The sequence below is a fragment of the Agrilus planipennis genome, unplaced genomic scaffold (genome assembly GCF_000699045.2).
Source record: "Agrilus planipennis isolate EAB-ADULT unplaced genomic scaffold, Apla_2.0 scaffold67, whole genome shotgun sequence".
In the NCBI taxonomy this organism is placed as follows: Eukaryota; Metazoa; Arthropoda; class Insecta; order Coleoptera; family Buprestidae; genus Agrilus; species Agrilus planipennis.
Window position 1 is genome coordinate 555,164 of NW_020438908.1, and position 20,183 is coordinate 575,346.

Sequence of the window (20,183 nt, forward strand, 5' to 3'; positions counted from 1 at the left end):
CCAATAACTATTTGATTTGAACAGTCAAAACCGTTTACTACGACATCGTTTAGAACAACATACCGGTTATATTGACCAAAATCATAGGTCCCGGCTTAATTCTGTTAGACCGCCTTATAAAAAACACTGGTTTTTACGACATTGCTTATTACGACGTATCTCTTTAAGCGACTACATTTAACTGATATTTTATACCTGTTAGAACGACCAGCTGTATTGTAAGCATTTGAATAGGTAACAGTATCCACATCTGGTACAGTAAATGACCATTAAGATCGCAAAAGTAAACAAAAACGTGTCGAGTTTAGGGTCTATTGTAAATCTCAGAATATCTACTACTGAAGCTAAGGAGTTTATTGATGCAGATAACTCTATTGCAATTGTGCACCAGCTACGGAAGATGATACTGTACAAGAAGTTCAAGAAGAAAATGACGAACAGGAAGAGACTGAAGAACAATTTACAGTGCCAACTTTGAATGATGGTCTTAATGCTGTTAGTGTATTACGAAAAATTGTTTTTTATTCTAATAAACAGTTTCATATGCAGGGAAATTATGATGATACATTAAGTAAAATTAAACGTGAACTACAAAGTTTGTACGCACGACAGAAGTGTTTCAAACAGACTAAAATTGCAGATTTTATTAATATAGAAAAATGATAATTATATGTACGTAATGTCTTTTTATAATACGTTTTATGTAAAATAAATAAAATGTAGTTTTATTTTATATAGGAATATATTAATCACACATTCAATAATAGGTATTAAGTACTTAATAGCAACGTCACCGGCTATTACGACTATCGGTTTTTACGACCAAATATGAGTAGTCCCTTCGGTGTCGTTATAACAGATTTTGACTGTATTTTCAAAAGGAAGCAGAACTACCACAGCCGGACTGACGATTTTGGCCCGGGGTGCGATGTAACCAAATGGCCTGGTTTAGAANTTTTATATATGAATATATTAATCACACAATTAATAATAGGTATTAAGTACTTATAACAACGTCACCGGCTATTACGACCATCGGTTTTTACGACCAAATATGAGTAGTCCCTTCGGTTTCGTTATAACAGATTTTGACTATATATATATACCGGGTCGTCCTGAGGCCTTTGTAACACCCTTTATAAAAGTATTTTGATAATCTTATTAGTTTACTACTGTTTTAAGACATACTTGTGTCTTAAAAGACGGAAGCCATTCACGAACAACTGTTCACTAAAATACACACAATCAGTTTATTTTTTCATTTTCAAAGAAGGCGTCCAGTATGGAATGATCATTACCATATTCTTTTTGGGGACACTTGAAACGAACACAACAATGTCACTATCCAGGGGCATTTACTTCAGGGGCCTCATTTATGACTTTTTAACTCACTTGTCATGTTTTGATGACGCATAAGATTCATCTCTATTAATAGCGCTCACAAATTCAAATAAATAAAGCTACTTAAGTGTTCAATATTTATTTTTATAATGCCAGATATCATACCCAGATGCGAATACTTTTATTATCAGACAAATAGTATTCGTAATTCATTGCAGGATATTATTGTTAATGCTTAAAATTAGTTTTATTCTAACATAAATGATTTCCTTGTTTCACAATAAGTGTAAAGTAAATCATTATTCTTATTATATACATATATTGGCAGTCCTAAACCTGGATAAAATGTGAAGGAAGTTAATACTATAGAACCTCTACAACGCAAACATCAAGGGAAACGCCAAAAAATTCGAGTTATAATGTTTTCGACTTATGAAGGATTTTGACTTAGGCGGATTTAGATTCGACTTCAAGGTTATGATTTGGTGTACTTATATTGTCGGCAAATCCTTAACGTCGATAAGTTAGTTTTCTTCGAACTCATCATCCATCATCATCATAAGGTCGTCAGTCCTAAGACTGGTTGGACACGCACCTCCACTCTTTCCTATCCTGCGCTAATCTAGGTCTACCTCTACCCCTCCTAACATCCGTTTCTGCTTCTATAGGGTTGTTCGGAAAGTCATTTCGTTTTTTCCCGACAGAGGATTTAATTGTATTCTTTTGCACCCAACTTCACATTTAAGCCGTATAATTTTTATATGCTTTGAGAGCTCATATAGCAAGGCTTATGTGTGAAAAATTCCAATTAATTCTACGCAGTAGTTTTTGGTTGGTGCCCTTTTAAATATGGAGAGCGATAAGCAGCATTTTCGACATATCTTACTGTTTTACTACAGAAAGGGTAAAAATGCTGTTCAAGCCAGAATGAAATTGACTGATGTGTATGGAGAAGGTGTGTTGACAGTACGCCAGTGCCAGAACTGGTTCGCTAAATTTCGATCCGGCAATTTTGATGTCGAAGTCGAAGATGCACCACGTTCGGGAAGGCCGGTTGAAGCTGATAAAGACGCGATAAAGGCATTAGTTGATGTGAACCGGCGAATAACAACACGTGAGATCGGATTGAGATTAAATTTATCAAATTCAACAGTTTATGATTACTTGAAAGGCCTGGGATTAACCTCGAAGCTCGATGTATGGGTTCCCCATGTTCTCACAGAGAGAAATCTGTGTCGCCGCATTGACGTCTGCGATTCGCTTCTCAAACGTCACGAAAATGATCCGTTTTTGAAGCGCCGCATCATCACTGGGGACGAAAAATGGGTTGTATACAACAACGTTAAACGCAAGAGGTCATGGAGCAAAAAAGATGAACCGGCTCAAAACTTTTCCAAAGCCGATATTCACCAAAAAAAAAGGTGATGCTGTCTGTTTGGTGGGATTTTAAAGGAATCGTTTTTTTTGAGCTTTTACCGGATAACACAACGATTAATTCGGAAGTCTACTGTCATCAGCTGGACAAACTGAATGATGCACTTCAACAGAAAAGGTCAGAACTAATCAACAGGAAAGGTGTAGTGTTTCACCAAGACAACGCGAGACCTCACACAAGTTTGGTCACTCGCCAAAAGCTTTTACAGCTTGAATGGGATACAATGCTACACCCACCATATTCTCCAGACCTGGCACCATCGGATTATTATTTGTTCCGGTCACTCCAAAATTTATAGACGGTAAAACCTTCACCTCAAATGAGGAGGTCAAAAACCTCCTCGATCAGTTTTTTGCCAGCAAAGACCAAAGATTTTATGAACGTGGAATTATGCTACTACCAGAAAGATGGCAAAAGGTGTTGGACCAGAACGGTCAATATATAATTTAATAAAGTATCGCTCTCCAATGAGAAAAATACAGAATCTGACTACAAGGACTTGTCTCAAAGAATAAGACTTAGAAGTTAGCGCCAGACATTTTGTGATGACTCTGCACGGATAGTCCAACTGAGTTGGGAAGATATATTAAAGTAGAAATACCTTACATCCCATAAGTTATACCCCAAGCGTGTATCTAAAACAGTGATTGAGTTTGTACAAGGTTATTGTTGACACTGTTTTTCGCTTGAAAACTCCAAATCCCGAGACAAAGTTGTAAAGAATTTGCTGCTATGAAGATGTTAACAAGAAAGAGTTAGAAATACAATGTCTGTATTTGGCAAACTAATAGTATTCTAGAAGTTTTGATAGTTGGAGACACATTTCCAAATGTAGAAATTGCATTGAGAATCTTTTTAAACATGATGGTAACTAACTGTAGTAGCGAACGCTCCTTCTTTAAACGGAAGAATAAAAAATAAGTTAAGATGAACAATGCTTCAAGAAAGTTTGATCAGTCTATAGAATGGGATATGCTCAAAGACAAAGAGTTTGAACAACTGGTTGACGGTTTTGCATATCTGAAAACTAGAAGGGTGCCTTTTCAAAAAACACAATTTTGCACCAACCTGAGAATGATGGATTTACTTTTCCGAGTCATATTACAATTATCTATTCATTTATTGTGAATAGAAAGAAACAAATAATTGTTGATAAACCAAAATCATTCCCTGTTAAAGCTGCAGGGGCCCCGGTAAAGCTTATGTGCCCTGGGCCTTCAATAGGTTAAAGACGGCCCTGTATTTGGGAACAGGAAATAATGGTTTCCTTAGTGATGAGTAAAATCTTGACTATGTTTCGGCAACAGACGGCTCGGCGCGACATGATTCCATTTATGAATGAATTTAATAATAAAGGAATGCAGTACAAATTAGACGAGAGGAAGAATGTGGAATGGTTGGTAGTCTTAGATATGACACAAAACATTGCTGAACGATGGGTAATCTTGCAAACTTGTCATTTTTACCATTTTAAAATTGGGATTGACACTCGCCGAAGAATCGAGTATCGGGTCCGAGTACAGCGGATACGAGTTCAACTACCCAGAATCGAAAAACCCTAATCCTGCCTACCTAAGTTAGTAACCGAAAAACTTTTACGTTTTACTGTCTAAAACTATAATAACAAGTTTTTACTGTAATATTTAGTTTATCCGTTAATTTATACTGCATATGCATTATAGGGTAAATTTCTAATATGGGAATTATCAACGTCAGGCTCTCCCCTTAATATCACATTATAGAAGTGACTGCGTTAAACAAGTCCGCAGTGAAAAATTTTATTATTAATGATAAATAATTAGATAGTCTCTTTTATTTTATTATTTATACCTTTGAAATGTGGTGTTACATGCGAATGATGAAGATACCATGGATAGAGAAGGTTGGAAATGAAGAGGTATTAGAAAGAATAGGATAATAAGAAATAGGCGAGATAGGTTGGTAGGACACCTTCTCAGGCATGAAGGTTTAGTCAGAGATATATTAGAGGCAGAAACAGGAGTTAAGAGGAGTAAAAGTAGGCCTAGATTATATTACTGTTGGCAAATACTTAAAGATGTGGGTTGTTCTAGTTTTGGGGAAATGCAAAGATTAGTTCAGGATAGGAAAAAGTGAAAGTGCGTGTCCAACCAGTCTTAGGACTGACGACCTTATGATGACTCATTGCCTACGAAATCTTACTTTGACATACAAGTAATGCTTACGCAGGAATATAAACAATTTAGTTCAATGTAACAAATGGTATCACCACAAAGCCGTTCCCCGTTCCAAAATCCTTTATTTTAATGTGCCACTTGGCCTAAATCTTTTGATTTAAGCAAGACACACATATAGTAATAGAATAAATAAAATAAAAGAGTACAAAGCTTTAGATAATAAATGAAAGAAATACATAAAGTGGATTTTAAACATAGAAACACAGTATTTATTTTCCAGTTAAAATCATGATATTAAAAACGGATAGTAGGAAGCATGCGTTACTTTTTGACAATTATACTTGATTTTTTGAATTTTCCAAAAGCATTTTCTATTTTCTTGTTGAATACGCAAAGTTTTTAGGTTGTTATGGTTTGTATTAAGGAAAATAACAATAACAATAATAACGTAATAGCATTATTATGGAATAAATAAATCGATCTTAATAGTGTAAATGCATTTAGCTGGAATTTTTGAAGCAAAAAAAAAATAATATAGAAAGTATCTAATATAAGCACAAGTCTAATATTACTAGACATGAAAGTTGATTTTCTATCAGAACCTATCCCAACAGAATTCAATGTCATTGTACGACAGGATATACAATTTCATTATCAACCGTTTCTAGGTCAGTTAACTCCTTTAAATCTAGGTAGGTAACTACAGTTTGATACCTACCAGTTTTCAAGACAACATTAAAATGCAAACTACATCAAACTTTGCTCGTGAATTAAGTCACTGTATTTTATTGAGTGTACGATATACTTCATTTTGAAAATTATTGCACATACTTGTAATTCACAGTACGAATATAGAACTAGGTCACGTCAGTAATAATTCATCAGGTAACGACCACATAACCTGGTATGGACTCCTTTTAAGGCCGAAAATCACCATACCGAGAGAATACCAATTTTGGACTTTAAAATTTATCAATTGTCATAGTAACAATTACAAGTCTATTTACTTTGTAGACATTTGCAGAAAACGTATTACACATACTTTAATTACATAATTGTAGTAACAAGAACTAATAAACAGTTAACGTTATTTTCATTAAGAGTAGCGGAGGTCGTTTATTCTTAATTTTAGATAACGATTAACATTCATTCAGCAAATTTCAAGCCTAATTAGGTACGTTTAGCTATGATCCTTCTGTGAATAGGTACTTGTCCTGGTACTTTGACTTCTTGATATCAGGGGAGGACATTCCATTACAAAAAAAAAACCGGCCAAGAGCGAGTCGGATTCGCGCACTGAGAAGTCTGTACAAACTTGCTGGTAACTATGTAAATAGTTCGTTAATGGTGAACAAACTTGGTCTTGATCTTACAGTCTTGGTATTGGTCTTGCAAAAATACAAGACCAAGACCAAGACTGTCTTTATACTAGCAAGACCAAGATCAAACTAACAAGACCAAGACTAAAACCAAGACCGAATATGCAAGAAGACCAAATACGCAAGGCTAAACGAAAAATTATTACTTCAGGTGGATTAATGAGTTTGAAGTAACTTTAATGTGTTCTTTTCTTGGAGCAAAACATTTTTAATATCTATTTGAAATTTTTAGTTTGCTTTATTAGATTTTAACATTACCTATAAAAAAAAGAAACTTTACCACTGCTTGAAACAACAGATCTACAAGAATGTCCTTGGAGTAAGTGTTCTTTGTTCCTATGTCTGGATAACATATGGTTGAAATATAGAGTCAAATTAATCCTTTGTTCGCTATTTTCTTACTTCTTTCAAGTACCGTGTTGACAAGCTCGTTCACTGTTTTGATCGTCCTTGTGAAGTAACCATCAGTGTCAATAGATACTGTTTTCATGCCAATAATTCCGTAATATTTGGAAATATAATAATGTGACCATCTCCATGTCTTCTGCTAAAAGAGGCAATTTATCGCAAAATCAACTGCTTCTTTCAGAAATGAAAATACCGTGTTTCCATTTCCTTGAATGTTTAGATTTAGTGTGTTGAGAAGCATTGTAACGTAAGTTTCTTGTTTAGGTATACGCGTGCGCTGTGTGTCCGATCGTTCCCGATTCAGCTTTTTATTTTTTTAAAGGGACTTGAAGTCTGATTTTTTCACTGATTACATAGATGCAAATGCATATCCACAACATGAAGTGATTCTTACAAAAGAGCGGTTGAAATACAGAAATATCACTTCACTATGCAATAATGTTTCACGTCCCTTTAGTTCTAGCGTGGGTAGATTGGTAAAGAAATGGATTCCACACAAAACCAATGGAAAAGGTCCTTCGGTGAAATTAAGTAGGGTCCATAGTTCGATAGTTCATAACATAGTGGCCAACAACTCGGTTTTTGTTAGTGAGAATAATTAAATGCTACGGAATCGTCATTAATTATGGCATAGAGCACATGTTTTTTCACATGTTTACAAGGTTCACGAATGTGAAATACTATGTGAACCTTGAACTTATGTTAGCTCATGGTGATGGAGAATTCTCTGATTGATTGTGTGAAGTACTAGGCTACATGGCCTTAGGTTAGGTTTCGGTAAAGGAGAACTGCCTGATTGGTGTGTGTGAATTGCTTTTTGCATCATGGGTTTAGGTTAGGTTACCGTCATAAGGGCTACCTATATAAAGTTCTACGTTACAAGAGCATAAGTTAGGTTATAGCATAGGAACCACCATGATGTAATAAACCATCGACGATAAAGTACCTACCGTAAGTATTACTTTTCAGTGCAATACATGCGAGATCTGTTCAAAACGTATCGCGAATTTTGTGTTTTATCAAAAATTATTTATTTAATCATGAATATCTATTTTGCCCCCTTCAGAGTAATCAGATACTATACACTTGTGCCAACGTTTTTTCCAATTCTCGAAGCACTTTAAAAAGTCATTCCTCCATCGCACCATCACGTCGCCCTTTCATGGGCCTCTTCAGTTTCGGGAACAGGAAAAGGTCACAGGGGGCCAGATCTGGGGAATACGGTGGCTACGGCATTATTAATGTGTTGTTTTTGGCCAAAAATTCGCGCACAAGCAACGATGTGTGAGCAGGACGGTTATCATGGTATCAAAAGTCAATTTTTGTTCTTTCACAAATCCGGCATTTCTAGCGGACTCCTTCGCACAAATTGCAAATAACTTGCAGGTAATATTCTTTATTGACCGTTCTGCCCTGTAACAAAAACTCGTGATTCACCACGCCCCTACAACCCAAGAAAACTATAATCAAAACTTTCACATTCGACCTAACTTCGGTCTTGACTCATGCGGCAGCTTCCATTAGGATGATTGAGCTTTGACTTCCACGTCATAACCATAAACCCATGATTCGTCACCAGTTATGATCCTTTGGAGCGGATTTGGGTCGTCGCGGACAGGGTCTAACAGCTCCTTAGCAATGTTAATTCGATGCTGTTTTCGGGCGAAATTGAGCAATTTTGATACGAATTTATCGGCGACTCGACTCATGCCCAAATCATTGATAAAAATCGAATGGCAGGAGCCGATCGATTTGTTTAAGTTCTCAGCAACTTATTTAATGGTGATTCGACGATAGGTCAATACTATTTTCTTCACTTCACTTCAATGTTTTCATTTGTTGTTGACGTGCTCAGACCCGCGGAAATTCAAAATTCACGATTTTTTTGATCCGATCTTGTATTTATATTAAGAACCAGCGTGACGCATATCACCGTCATTTAACACATTCATAATGATACCTACTTAAAAAAAATAATTTTAAAATCCTATATTGCAATTAAGATTAGATTACAACAATTTCTAACCGTCATACATATCATGAGATTTTGCACTTATCATGAACAAAAGCGGATCTGGAATAAAGATAAATGCGGACAACACCTGCGGCATGTATCAATTTGATTACATTAAACTGGTTTAGTATCAACGTATTTCACAGATCACCATATCAAACAAGATAAGGACACAAGAAACATGTTTTTTTAACTTATCATTTTTTACATTTCAATAAACAAAAGAAGGTAAAGACCGATAACAGTCACTTCGTTCGTGTTGTCTTTTTCTACAGTAAACTAATGAACCTAATCTGTTTCCCATAATATAATACTGAGTACCACAGCAAAAATTTATAATTGTAATAGTTCCACTTCCAGTTCCAATTGAATTCGCAAGCTTTAAGTAATTCAAGGTAAATTTAGGGGTAGAAATTTTTATTTTGTCCAAATACGCTTCTGCTTCGGCCCTGTACATGTACGGTGAGTATTGGTTTCACCCGGCTCATCAAGTCGTCAGTCCTAAGACTATTTGGATACGCACCTTCACTCTTTCCTATCCTGAGCTAATGTCTGCATTTCCCTAAAACTTGAACATCTCGCATTCTTAACTATTTATGAACAGTAATCTAGTCTAGGTCTACCTCTATCTCTCTTAACTCTTGTTTCTGCTTCCAATATGTCTAACTAGCCCTTTCATGACTAAGATGTTGTACCAACCTATCTCGTCTATTTCTTATTGACTTCACCCGAGTAATCTAAAATTTTTGTAGATTAGAAGATGTTAATTTGTTCATTTTTTCTTAATTCCTTTTTTAACGAATTCGCTTATAGAATCATAAGGTTACAAGAGAAGTCAACATTCACGAAGTGACTGCTATCATTGCCGTGTAGGTATTTTGTTTTGTTGGATAGTCAACATATGGCTTCTCATTTTGGCAGCATTGTAAAACTAGAAATATACTTCATGGAGGAAGTTTAGATTGTCCTGATTATATTTAATTATATAATTCAAATTTAATTAATGAACACATGTGACGTCACGGAGATAATTTTCCCATAATAAGATGAGCATCTCGGTAAGTCTAAGACAATGTGCTGTCTAAGAAACGTCATCCCGGTCCTTTAGCAACAGCCCAAAAAATGCAAATGTGTAACCTGAAGACACAAAGGCATATTCTAGACAGTCAAACATCCCTAGCCCGAATTTCCCAATGGATAATATAATATTGAGTACCACAATGAAAATTTATAATGATAATAAAAACTCGACCCATTAATTATCATTGCTGCGGCCGATTTTTCCGAAAATTGACAGAAATGTAAAACCACTCACGTGAATTAGAGGAATGGAGATTGAGTTAGAAAAATAGAGAAATTTTAGATAAAGTTCTTAGAAATAATATACCTAATACAATATCTATGTTAAACGAACAAAAAATATTCGAATTAGGAAAGATTTCGAGTTACAGAAATTCTACTACACTCTTATATACTATACTCTTTGAGGAATGAAGGAAATTGTGTCTTAGAATAGATTATTATTAGCTTTCCTAGTTAAGTCAATGCGTTCTTTTTTCCGTTTCTGAAATAAAAGACATTTCTACTTTCCTTTCAATATCAGATGAAAGATATATCCCCAGAGATTATGCAGCTTTAATTATACTTCATTGCATAAACAAACAGCTTTTTTGAAGACGTTTAAAGTTATTTATGCAATGTATTTTCTATTCGTGTATAAACGCTATTAATTGCATAGATCTCAGTTAAAACACTTAACACTGATCAGGTAATAGATAATAATATCTAAGTTTGGCTTACGACGCATTATTGTTAAATACACACACACACACACATACCATACACACACACACGGGAACGCACAGACACCAAACATGTAAAAACTTACACACACGTAATTACTTTAACGGAACAATCAGCTTTATGTGATATTATTATTAAGATAAATACAAAACAAGCAATTTACTAATTAAAATGTTATTAAGGTGAAGTAAAATTACAAAAGTCGTTAATAAAATAATAGGCGAAAACTACACTACAGCATAGAACCTTGCCATATGGAAAAGGCTTTCCCGAAAGACATGTATGAAATACTATGCACTACGGACTTGGGTCAATTTAGAGTGAAAGGGCATTCCCTGATTGGCTTGTATGAAGTGCTTACGTCAGGGATGGGTATAATACACCAAAGATTTAGTTATGGTGGGAAAGGTTTCTCTGATTTTCATGGACGGTTTCAACTATTTTTTGTACCTAGTTATTTAAGTCAAATATAGAGGAAGTTTATTCAAAAGAGGAATAGTAAAGGGACCTGGGTAAGTAGACAGAAAAATATCAAAGAGACTCGCCCTTACATATCAACTAAATTGGAGCGAGTCTCTTTGATATACCGAGCGGTATGACCTAGAGGTTTATACCACTGTTGAGAATTCGGGACGATCCCAGTTATATTCCGGATCCATCTGCCCTTATCCAAGTTTTTCTATGTTTTCCTTTGTTCACTGAGGCAAAACCTGAGATGGTAATATTCCAAAGATAATCATTCACTCTTTTCCGTCTTCATTTCATCCGTTTTATCTTTCTCATTGCAGCCACTATCCACCCATTCATAAAACAAGTTGTAGAGGACCTCCCGCCTGCCCGCCCACCAATATTAGTACCTGGTGGGAATGCAACACCCAAAAAGCTTCTTTTTTCTTAGATACTACTCAAGAAGGACCCTGATCCACATGTGTAGAGTGCAATGCACCTTGGACTTAAGTTAGGATATGATGTGAGACTATTCCTTGATTAGCTCGTATTAAGTGCTATGTTAAGGTTAGTATATAATGAAGAAGGACTCTCTGATTAGCTTGTGTCATGTACCATCTACCAAGTACCATGCACGAAGAGTTTAGTTTCAGTTGTGATGGAAAAAGTTTCCCTAACTGATTGGTTGGATTAAGTTATAATGAGAGGACACCCTCATTAGTTTCTGTAAAGTGCCACGAATTATGCAGTTACATTAGGCTATGGAGAAAAAGCCTTTCCCAAGTGACATGAGTGAAGTGCTATGCACTGTAGACTTAAGACAGATAAATGTGAAAAAGCATTTCCTGGTTGTCTTGTATGAAGTGCTTTACATCAGGGATGATTATAATTCACCAAGAATTTAGTTATAAAAAGGTTTCTGATTTGCACGGACGGTTTCAACTATTTTTAGTGCCTAGTTATTTAAGTCAAATATAGAGGATGTGTATTCAACAAGGGAATAGTAAAGACAATTAGGTAAGTAAATTAAAAAGAATCAAAGAGACTCGTCCTTACATATCAAGTAAATTGGAGCGAGTCTCTTTGATATACCGAGTGGTATGGCCTAGAGGTTTATACCACTGCTTAAGATTCGGGAAGATCCCAGTTAAATTCCGGATTTGTCTACCCTCATCCTAGTTTTTCTATGTTTTCCTTTGTTCACTGAGGCAAATCCTGAGATGGTAATATTCCAAAGATAATCTTTCACTCTTTTCCGTCTTCATTTCATCCGTTTTATCTTTCTCATCGCAGTCACTACCCACCCATTCTTAAAAGAAGCCTGAAGAGGGGCTTCCGCCTGCCCGCCAACCAGCATTAGTACCTACTGGGAATGAAATACCCAAAAACTTTTTTTGTTTGATACTACTCAAGAAGAGCTCTGATTCACACGTGTGAAGTACTGTGCACTTTAGGCTTAAGTTAGGATATGATGTTAGAGTATTCCTTGATTAGCTCGTATTAAGTGCTATGTTAAGGTTAGTATATAATGAGGAAGGACTCTCTGATTAGCTTGTGTCATGTACCATCTACCAAGTACCATGCACGAAGAGTTTAGTTTCAGTTGTGATGGAAAAAGTTTCCCTAACTGATTGGTTGGATTAAGTTATAATGAGAGGACACCCTCATTAGTTTCTGTAAAGTGCCACGAATTATGCAGTTACATTAGGCTATGGAGAAAAAGCCTTTCCCAAGTGACATGAGTGAAGTGCTATGCACTGTAGACTTAAGACAGATAAATGTGAAAAAGCATTTCCTGGTTGTCTTGTATGAAGTGCTTTACATCAGGGATGATTATAATTCACCAAGAATTTAGTTATAAAAAGGTTTCTGATTTGCACGGACGGTTTCAACTATTTTTAGTGCCTAGTTATTTAAGTCAAATATAGAGGATGTGTATTCAACAAGGGAATAGTAAAGACAATTAGGTAAGTAAATTAAAAAGAATCAAAGAGACTCGTCCTTACATATCAAGTAAATTGGAGCGAGTCTCTTTGATATACCGAGTGGTATGGCCTAGAGGTTTATACCACTGCTTAAGATTCGGGAAGATCCCAGTTAAATTCCGGATTTGTCTACCCTCATCCTAGTTTTTCTATGTTTTCCTTTGTTCACTGTGGCAAATCCTGAGATGGTAATATTCCAAAGATAATCTTTCACTCTTTTCCGTCTTCATTTCATCCGTTTTATCTTTCTCATCGCAGTCACTACCCACCCATTCTTAAAAGAAGCCTGAAGAGGGGCTTCCGCCTGCCCGCCAACCAGCATTAGTACCTACTGGGAATGAAATACCCAAAAACTTTTTTTGTTTGATACTACTCAAGAAGAGCTCTGATTCACACGTGTGAAGTACTGTGCACTTTAGGCTTAAGTTAGGATATGATGTTAGAGTATTCCTTGATTAGCTCGTATTAAGTGCTATGTTAAGGTTAGTATATAATGAGGAAGGACTCTCTGATTAGCTTGTGTCATGTACCATCTACCAAGTACCATGCACGAAGAGTTTAGTTTCAGTTGTGGTGGAAAAGGTTTCCCTAACTGATTGGTTGGATTAAGTTATAATGAGAGGACACCCTCATTAGTTTCTGTAAAGTGCTACGATTTATGCAGTTACATTAGGCTATAGAGGAAAAGCCTTTCCCGGGTGACATGAGTGAAGTGCTATGCACTATGGAGTTAAGACAGATGAATGTGAAAAAGCATTTGCTGGTTGTCTTGTATGAAGTGCTATACATCAGGGATGATTATAATTCACCAAGAATTTAGTTATGAAAAGGTTTCTGATTTGCACGGACAGTTTCAACTATTTTTAGTACCTAGTTATTTAAATCAAATATAGAGGATGTGTATTCAACAAAGGAATAGTAAAGACAATTAGGTAAGTAAATTAAAAAGAATCAGACAGACTCGTCCTTACATTTCAAGTAAATTGGAGCCAGTCTCTTTGATATACCGAGCGGTATGGCCTAGAGGTTTATACCACTGCTTAAGATTCGGGAGAATCCCAGTTAAATTCCGGATTTGTCTGCCCTCATCCTAGTTTTTCTATGTTTTCCTTTGTTCACTGAGGCAAATGCTGAGATGATAATATTCCACAGATTATCATTCACTCTCTTCCGTCTTCATTTCATCAGTCTTATCTTTCTCATTGCAACCACTACCCACTAATTCTTAAAAGAAGCCTGAAGAGGGGCTTCCGCCTGCCCGCCAACCAGCATAAGACCTACTGGAAATGAAATACCCAAAAACCTTTTTGTTTGATACTACTCAAGAAGAACCCTGATTCACACGTGGGAAGTCCTATGCACTTTAGGCTTAAGTTAGGATATGATGTTAGAGTATTCCTTGATTGGCTCGTATTAAGTGGTATGCCCCGTGGACTAAGGTTAGGTTATGATGAGGAAGAATTCTCTGATTAGCTTGTGTCATGTACCATCTACCAGGTACCATGCACCAAGAGTTTAGTTTCAGTTGTGGTGGAAAAAGTTTCCCTAACTGATTGATTGGATTAAGTTATGATGAGAAGACACCCTCATTAGTTTCTGTAAAGTGCTACGAACTATCCAGTTAGATTACGCTATGGAGGAAAAGCTATGAGTGAAGTGCTATGCACTATGGACTTAAGACAGATGAATGTGAAAAAGCATTTCCTGATTGTCTTGTATAAAGTGCTCTTTACATCAGAGATGATTATAATACACCAAATATTTAGTTATGGAAGGAAAGGTTTCTCCGATTTACATGGACGGTTTCAACTAATTGTAGTACCTACCTAGTTATTTAAGTGGAAGTTGTCAGATGAATAAGTTAAAAAAACATAGTTGTTTCAATTACAATCTACAACTAAAACAATATACTCTGTACGTATTGAGTTTTTATTAGTCAATTATTTTCGTTTGCATGATTCATCTTCTTTGTGCGTAATGGAAAAGAAAATAAAAAAACTAGATATATCCCACATCTGCTGTTCTTCGCTGGATGAATAGTTGAAACCATTTAAGATTATGCGGCAAATGATTACATCACCAAAGAAGTATGTATACAGTCATGGTTTTACATTAGGTGTTTCGCACAGTATATGTATATGTAATGGTAATGATGGGATCATCTCTTGCACAAGTTTCTTGCGCCAAATGTCACTGTCGATTATTGTTAAAGAAAGCGGTCTACAGCTTTTAAATGTCAAATACGAGTGAATTATTGCGATAATAAAATAGGTGAAAAAAGTGTCACGGCTCATTAACCGTTTAATCTTGTCAAAATTTATGTATATTAACACCTTTATTATGCGTATGGTTGATAGTAGGTACGTGCATTCAAAACATGGGTACCTAGCAAAAGCTTGGTTTAAATGGAATTACTTTCACAAAAATGCGGAGTCAAAAATAAAAAAAAACCCTTTAATAGCAAATTAGTAATAATATAAGTAAATATTTGCATACACTCTATGTACATTGTACATACGTATAATACGTACGTGTGCTATGTAGATATATCACCATCTGCCTATATTATAAACAAGAAATTATCTGTATCCACTAAGGTGTTAGACTCTTCAGTTTCTGAAGGTCGCTACAATATAACTGTTTCTCTGCAAATTACCCCTTTGTGACTAAAATATCTACGCAAATTCCGAACTACCTACATAACATATAAGTGTGCTACGTACGGTGGCAACACAGAAAGGTTGAAAATAAGATAACGTTGGTCGGTTGTGGTTGGCACGCCCAAATCACGCAAAATAATGAAAAAACCTACCTTAATAATAAGCTCGATTTCCGGAACGTCTCCATTTTCATGTCCATTTTCCGTTATTTCGTCAGACATTGTGTAAAAATCACTTATAAAGGCACTGGTAAGGTTTTTGACTACCACCAACACGAACCTCAAACTTGACTGTTGAAAAATTGCAGGACGTTAGTGAACAACACTCACTTTATTTCAGTTACAAACCAAAATCTTTTCGCTCTGGCTCTCCTGGATTCGGTTAACGATAGCTTGGGCTATTCTCTAATAGAGGACGCCAGTATAACGATGAAGCGTTTAAAATTATTTTTAGAAACAAATTTAAATTTTTAATTTTGCAATCAAAATGACATTAAATTATTTTATTATTACGAACTTATGACATTTATATATTGACAGAATTATGAGAGATACCTATAAATTGTTCAATTTTTTGAAAATATTAAATTTTTAGTTTATAGCGAAAATTAATAAAATTGAAAATTTACCAAAATGTGTGATAAAGAGGAAGAACCGCCTGGAGAAATACAATTTAGAGTTATTGGTATTGTGACAAGTAAAGATTTTCAAAAATGTCGAGCATACGCTGAAAGGCTCCACAGGAACATTCCAAAACTTTATGATAAACCTGATATTCGACCAATTTTGGATGTTGAATGGGGAGAATTCAAAAACAAAGTATTTATATACAATCCTTGATGGTTTCTACATTTATATTCATTCCAATTGTTTCTTTTGCCATCAGGTACGAAGAACTGTAGGGGGCCGAAGCTGGGAAACGGATAAAGAAGTTGCAGTCTTTGTAAATGACAATTATATAGGAGATTATGATGATTTTATAGCACACATTTCACAAACATACTCTTTTCGGATTTTTGAAGATTGGACTAAACTTGGTCATGAGCAGTTAATAGAAATTATAGAGCAGAACCAATCTAATAATGTAAGTTAGAAAGTAATGAAGTTTATTTTTGTTCTTACGTTTTTATTATTTTTAGAGAACCTAATAGAAATAAATGAAACAGCCCTATCAAATATAATGATGAATATTTTTTTATTGTTTACTGTAACTTCCTCACCGATTATATATTTTTTTTTCATAAGGCTTTTAGAGTTGGAATCCATGGTCATGGTCTAAATAAACTAGTAAGTTCAGAAGTTTCAATGACAACCGCCTGACATCTTCATTAATACTGCATTGACAATGTGTACGAAGGAATCAGTTTATTTAGACCACGACCTTTTATTCCAAATCATAATTCTACCATTTTTTTCCATTTTCAAAACAAAAAAACAAGCACACTGTAAAGTTACAAATATTTATTAGTAACCCACAATAAGTATTGCGCAACATTGTAGCAATTTCTTCAGGTGAAAGACCAATACGTTTCTGAGACTAAACGAATTTTCACTTTTCCGTTTTCATTTTCACTACCTGCTAATACTAGTAGGCCAGCAGTTCTCCTAACCCAGACTAGTACAAAGCCTCGCTGGAAGGTCACTTTGGCTTCATTTTGAGAATCGTAAAAACGGGTGGGCTGGGAGAGAATTGATTTACATAACGAGATTCCAATTATCCAAGTATTATTATTCAAATCATATGATGGTACATGTATTTCAAAGTTATTTGAGAGGTACTTGATAATGAAGTTTTGTAGTGTTAATTCCAAGTATGAGTGAATTAATTTTATCCACTACATATAACCTTAAATTAAAGAGATACAATTGTTGGTGCTGTTACTCCCTTGCCTGAAATCGAAACCATTACTCTACCACTAAACTACAAAGAGATAACAGCAGCAACACTAACGATACGTACCTAAGAGTACCTATAGATCGCACAAGGGTCAATTACACATTAGTTCGAAGGCTCGGAATGGTTTCCTTGAGTTTCTCTTGATAATTTCATGATTCTCCCAGTCATCATCATAAGGTCGTCAGTCCTAAGACTGGTTGGACATGTACCTCCATTCTTTCCTATCCTCAGCTAATCTTCGCATTTCCCTGAAACTAGAACAACCAACATCCTTAACTATCTGCGAAGTGTAATCTAATCTAGGTCTTCCTCTACCCATCCTAACTTCCGTTTCTGCCTCTAATATGTCTCTGACTGGACCTTCGTGCCTGACAAGGTGTCCTACCAACCTATCTCGCCTGTTTCTTATTGAGATCCATAAAGTCCTCTATTCTTCTGCTTTTTCTACTACCTCTTTATTTCTAATTTTCTTTATCCACGGTATCCTCATCATTCGTCTGCAACAGCACACTTCGAACGCTTCTAACCTTTTATTTTCCGCTGCGCCCACTGTCCATGTTTCGCGCCCGTACAGCGTCGTGCTTCAAACATACACCTTTAACAACCTTTTCCGAATTTCTAAATTTACGAGCATAGAAGAAGATTGAAGGCGACTCGATACTGCGCTATCCTCTGCTTTATATCGCCTACTACGCCTTCCGTCCTGACTTCTGACTCCCTAGATACCTAAAATCGGCCACTTCTTCTAATTTTTCGTCTCCAATCTTTATATTCGTTCTTTCTCAACTATTCCTTCCCTTGCATACCAGCATTTTTGTTTTGCTTTTATTTATTTTCATACAGTACTGCTTTATCAATACCGCTTCCATTTTATTTAAAGCTATCTCTAACTCCTCCTTGCTAGATGCTAATACTGCTATATCATCTGCAAATCTAAGCATACTAATCTTTTGCCCCTCTACATCTATCCCTACAGTTGTACTGTCTTTAATGATGTTGATCGCGTGTATAGATTAAATAAATACGTTGTCTGTCAAGTCGGTAGGATATAGAGAAGGAGGTAAATGGAAATCACAATTGAATTGATCAAGTTACATTTATTTGTACGCATAAATACAATTATGTCAATTTTTATTTATTTTTTTTCCAATGTACATAGTTTTTACAAGTATGAATGTGCTTTGAGCAATTGTTTTACAACTTTTATTTACAACTTTTAAACATCATTAAAATTTTTGTAACTCTAGCTTCAATTCGACAATATATCACTGAACATATATTTAATATCGAAAGAATCATTACCTTTATCGCCGCAATTATCGTTGCTATAAACAATTGACACCACATTCACTTTTCACTGCACTTCATACTTGACGAAAACATGTAAATGTATTATTGTATAGCAGCTGTCCACGCGGACGCATCGCTCACTCAAGTAGGAGAGAGACAGATGTCGAACGTTGCCGAACGCGGAGGCCGATTGTGCCTCTTTGTCGCTCGTTCCGCGCTCTTGCTTGCACTTCAAGCCTTAAATAGAACGCCTCAGAGCGAGGTAACGCCGCATGAGGCATGTTTTTCCGTGCGTGCAGCCGGGCTCCATCGATTTATAAGACGTTGTCACGTCAAAAAGTAGCGGTCACAGTGCGCATCCTTGTCTGACTCCCTTTCTAATATTTACTTCTCTAAGTTGCTGCCCCAGCTCTACAACTGCCTGTTACTCTTTATACAAATTAAGTATTACTCTTCTATCTCAGTAACTCATCCCAACATTTTTAAGTATATTTTATATCTTATCCCATTTAACATTGTCAAATTCCTTTTTTAAATCTGCAAATCCTATGTACGCGCACTTTCCGTTCTCTATCGTTTTCTCTATTGTTACCCGAAAAGCTAGAATGACTTCTCGCATTCCACTATTTCTTCTAAACCCAAATTGGTCTTCCACTAATAGTTCTTCTGCCCTTTTCTCCATCCTTATCTGTACAATTCTAGTTAAGAGTTTTAACACGTAGGAATAATACCAGTTTTTTAATAAATCAGACATTTTCGAATTTTTTATAGGGTTAAATTCAATTCATTATTGAATTAACTTTTCTTTTTTAATTTATCCAGCTTTACCCATTACCTACAGATAACCTCCAATTAATGGGGAAATAGAGTTTCTTCTGTCACTCCCTCGACGGGAAACAAACCCGGGCCACTGGTTTTATACACCAGTACGCTACCACTAAGCTACCAGGAGGCAACAGTAGCAACACCAATGATACGTACTTAAAAGTACTTATAGATTGCAGAATTGTCGAACCAATGTATAATCATTATTAGTAAGGAGACACATGAATTAACATTACCCTCTACAAATAACTTCAAATTAATAAGTTTTATCAGTTTTTTAACATGGACCACACAATAATATATAAACGGAGTATAATCTGATGATGTAGAAGCTGTAAAAGGAAAAGCGGATCTTGTGCCTTGATTCTATTGGCTACTCATACTGAGCTAGCAGTACGTCATTTAGGCTGTCACCATGACCATATTTTGATTTATTTGGTTAAGACCAAATTATGTGACAGTTGTGTGTAGAAGCGTTAAGTTATTCTAGGACGGATTGTAATATAATAATAAATTATATTGGTACATGTATTTCAAAGTTATT

General features: G+C 35.6%; 2 protein-coding genes across 2 annotated transcripts in view; one reads left to right on the top strand and one right to left on the bottom strand.

Annotated features, from left to right (window-relative positions):
* Positions 1 to 15,937, bottom strand: part of LOC108733627 (chloride intracellular channel exc-4) — a 49,587-nt gene extending 33,650 nt beyond the window's left edge. The window contains exon 1 of the mRNA XM_018464870.2: positions 15,781 to 15,937. Coding sequence (XP_018320372.1) covers positions 15,781 to 15,849 — 69 coding nt within the window. The 5' untranslated portion in view covers positions 15,850 to 15,937. The remainder of the gene's footprint in view (positions 1 to 15,780) is intronic.
* Positions 15,938 to 16,026: 89 nt separating this feature from the next.
* The window catches only part of LOC108733626 (problable inactive peptidyl-prolyl cis-trans isomerase-like 6), a 15,996-nt gene continuing 11,839 nt past the window's right edge, over positions 16,027 to 20,183 (top strand). The window contains exons 1-2 of the mRNA XM_018464869.1: positions 16,027 to 16,446; positions 16,514 to 16,711. Of these exons, the coding sequence (XP_018320371.1) occupies positions 16,261 to 16,446; positions 16,514 to 16,711 (384 nt within the window). The 5' untranslated portion in view covers positions 16,027 to 16,260. The remainder of the gene's footprint in view (positions 16,447 to 16,513; positions 16,712 to 20,183) is intronic.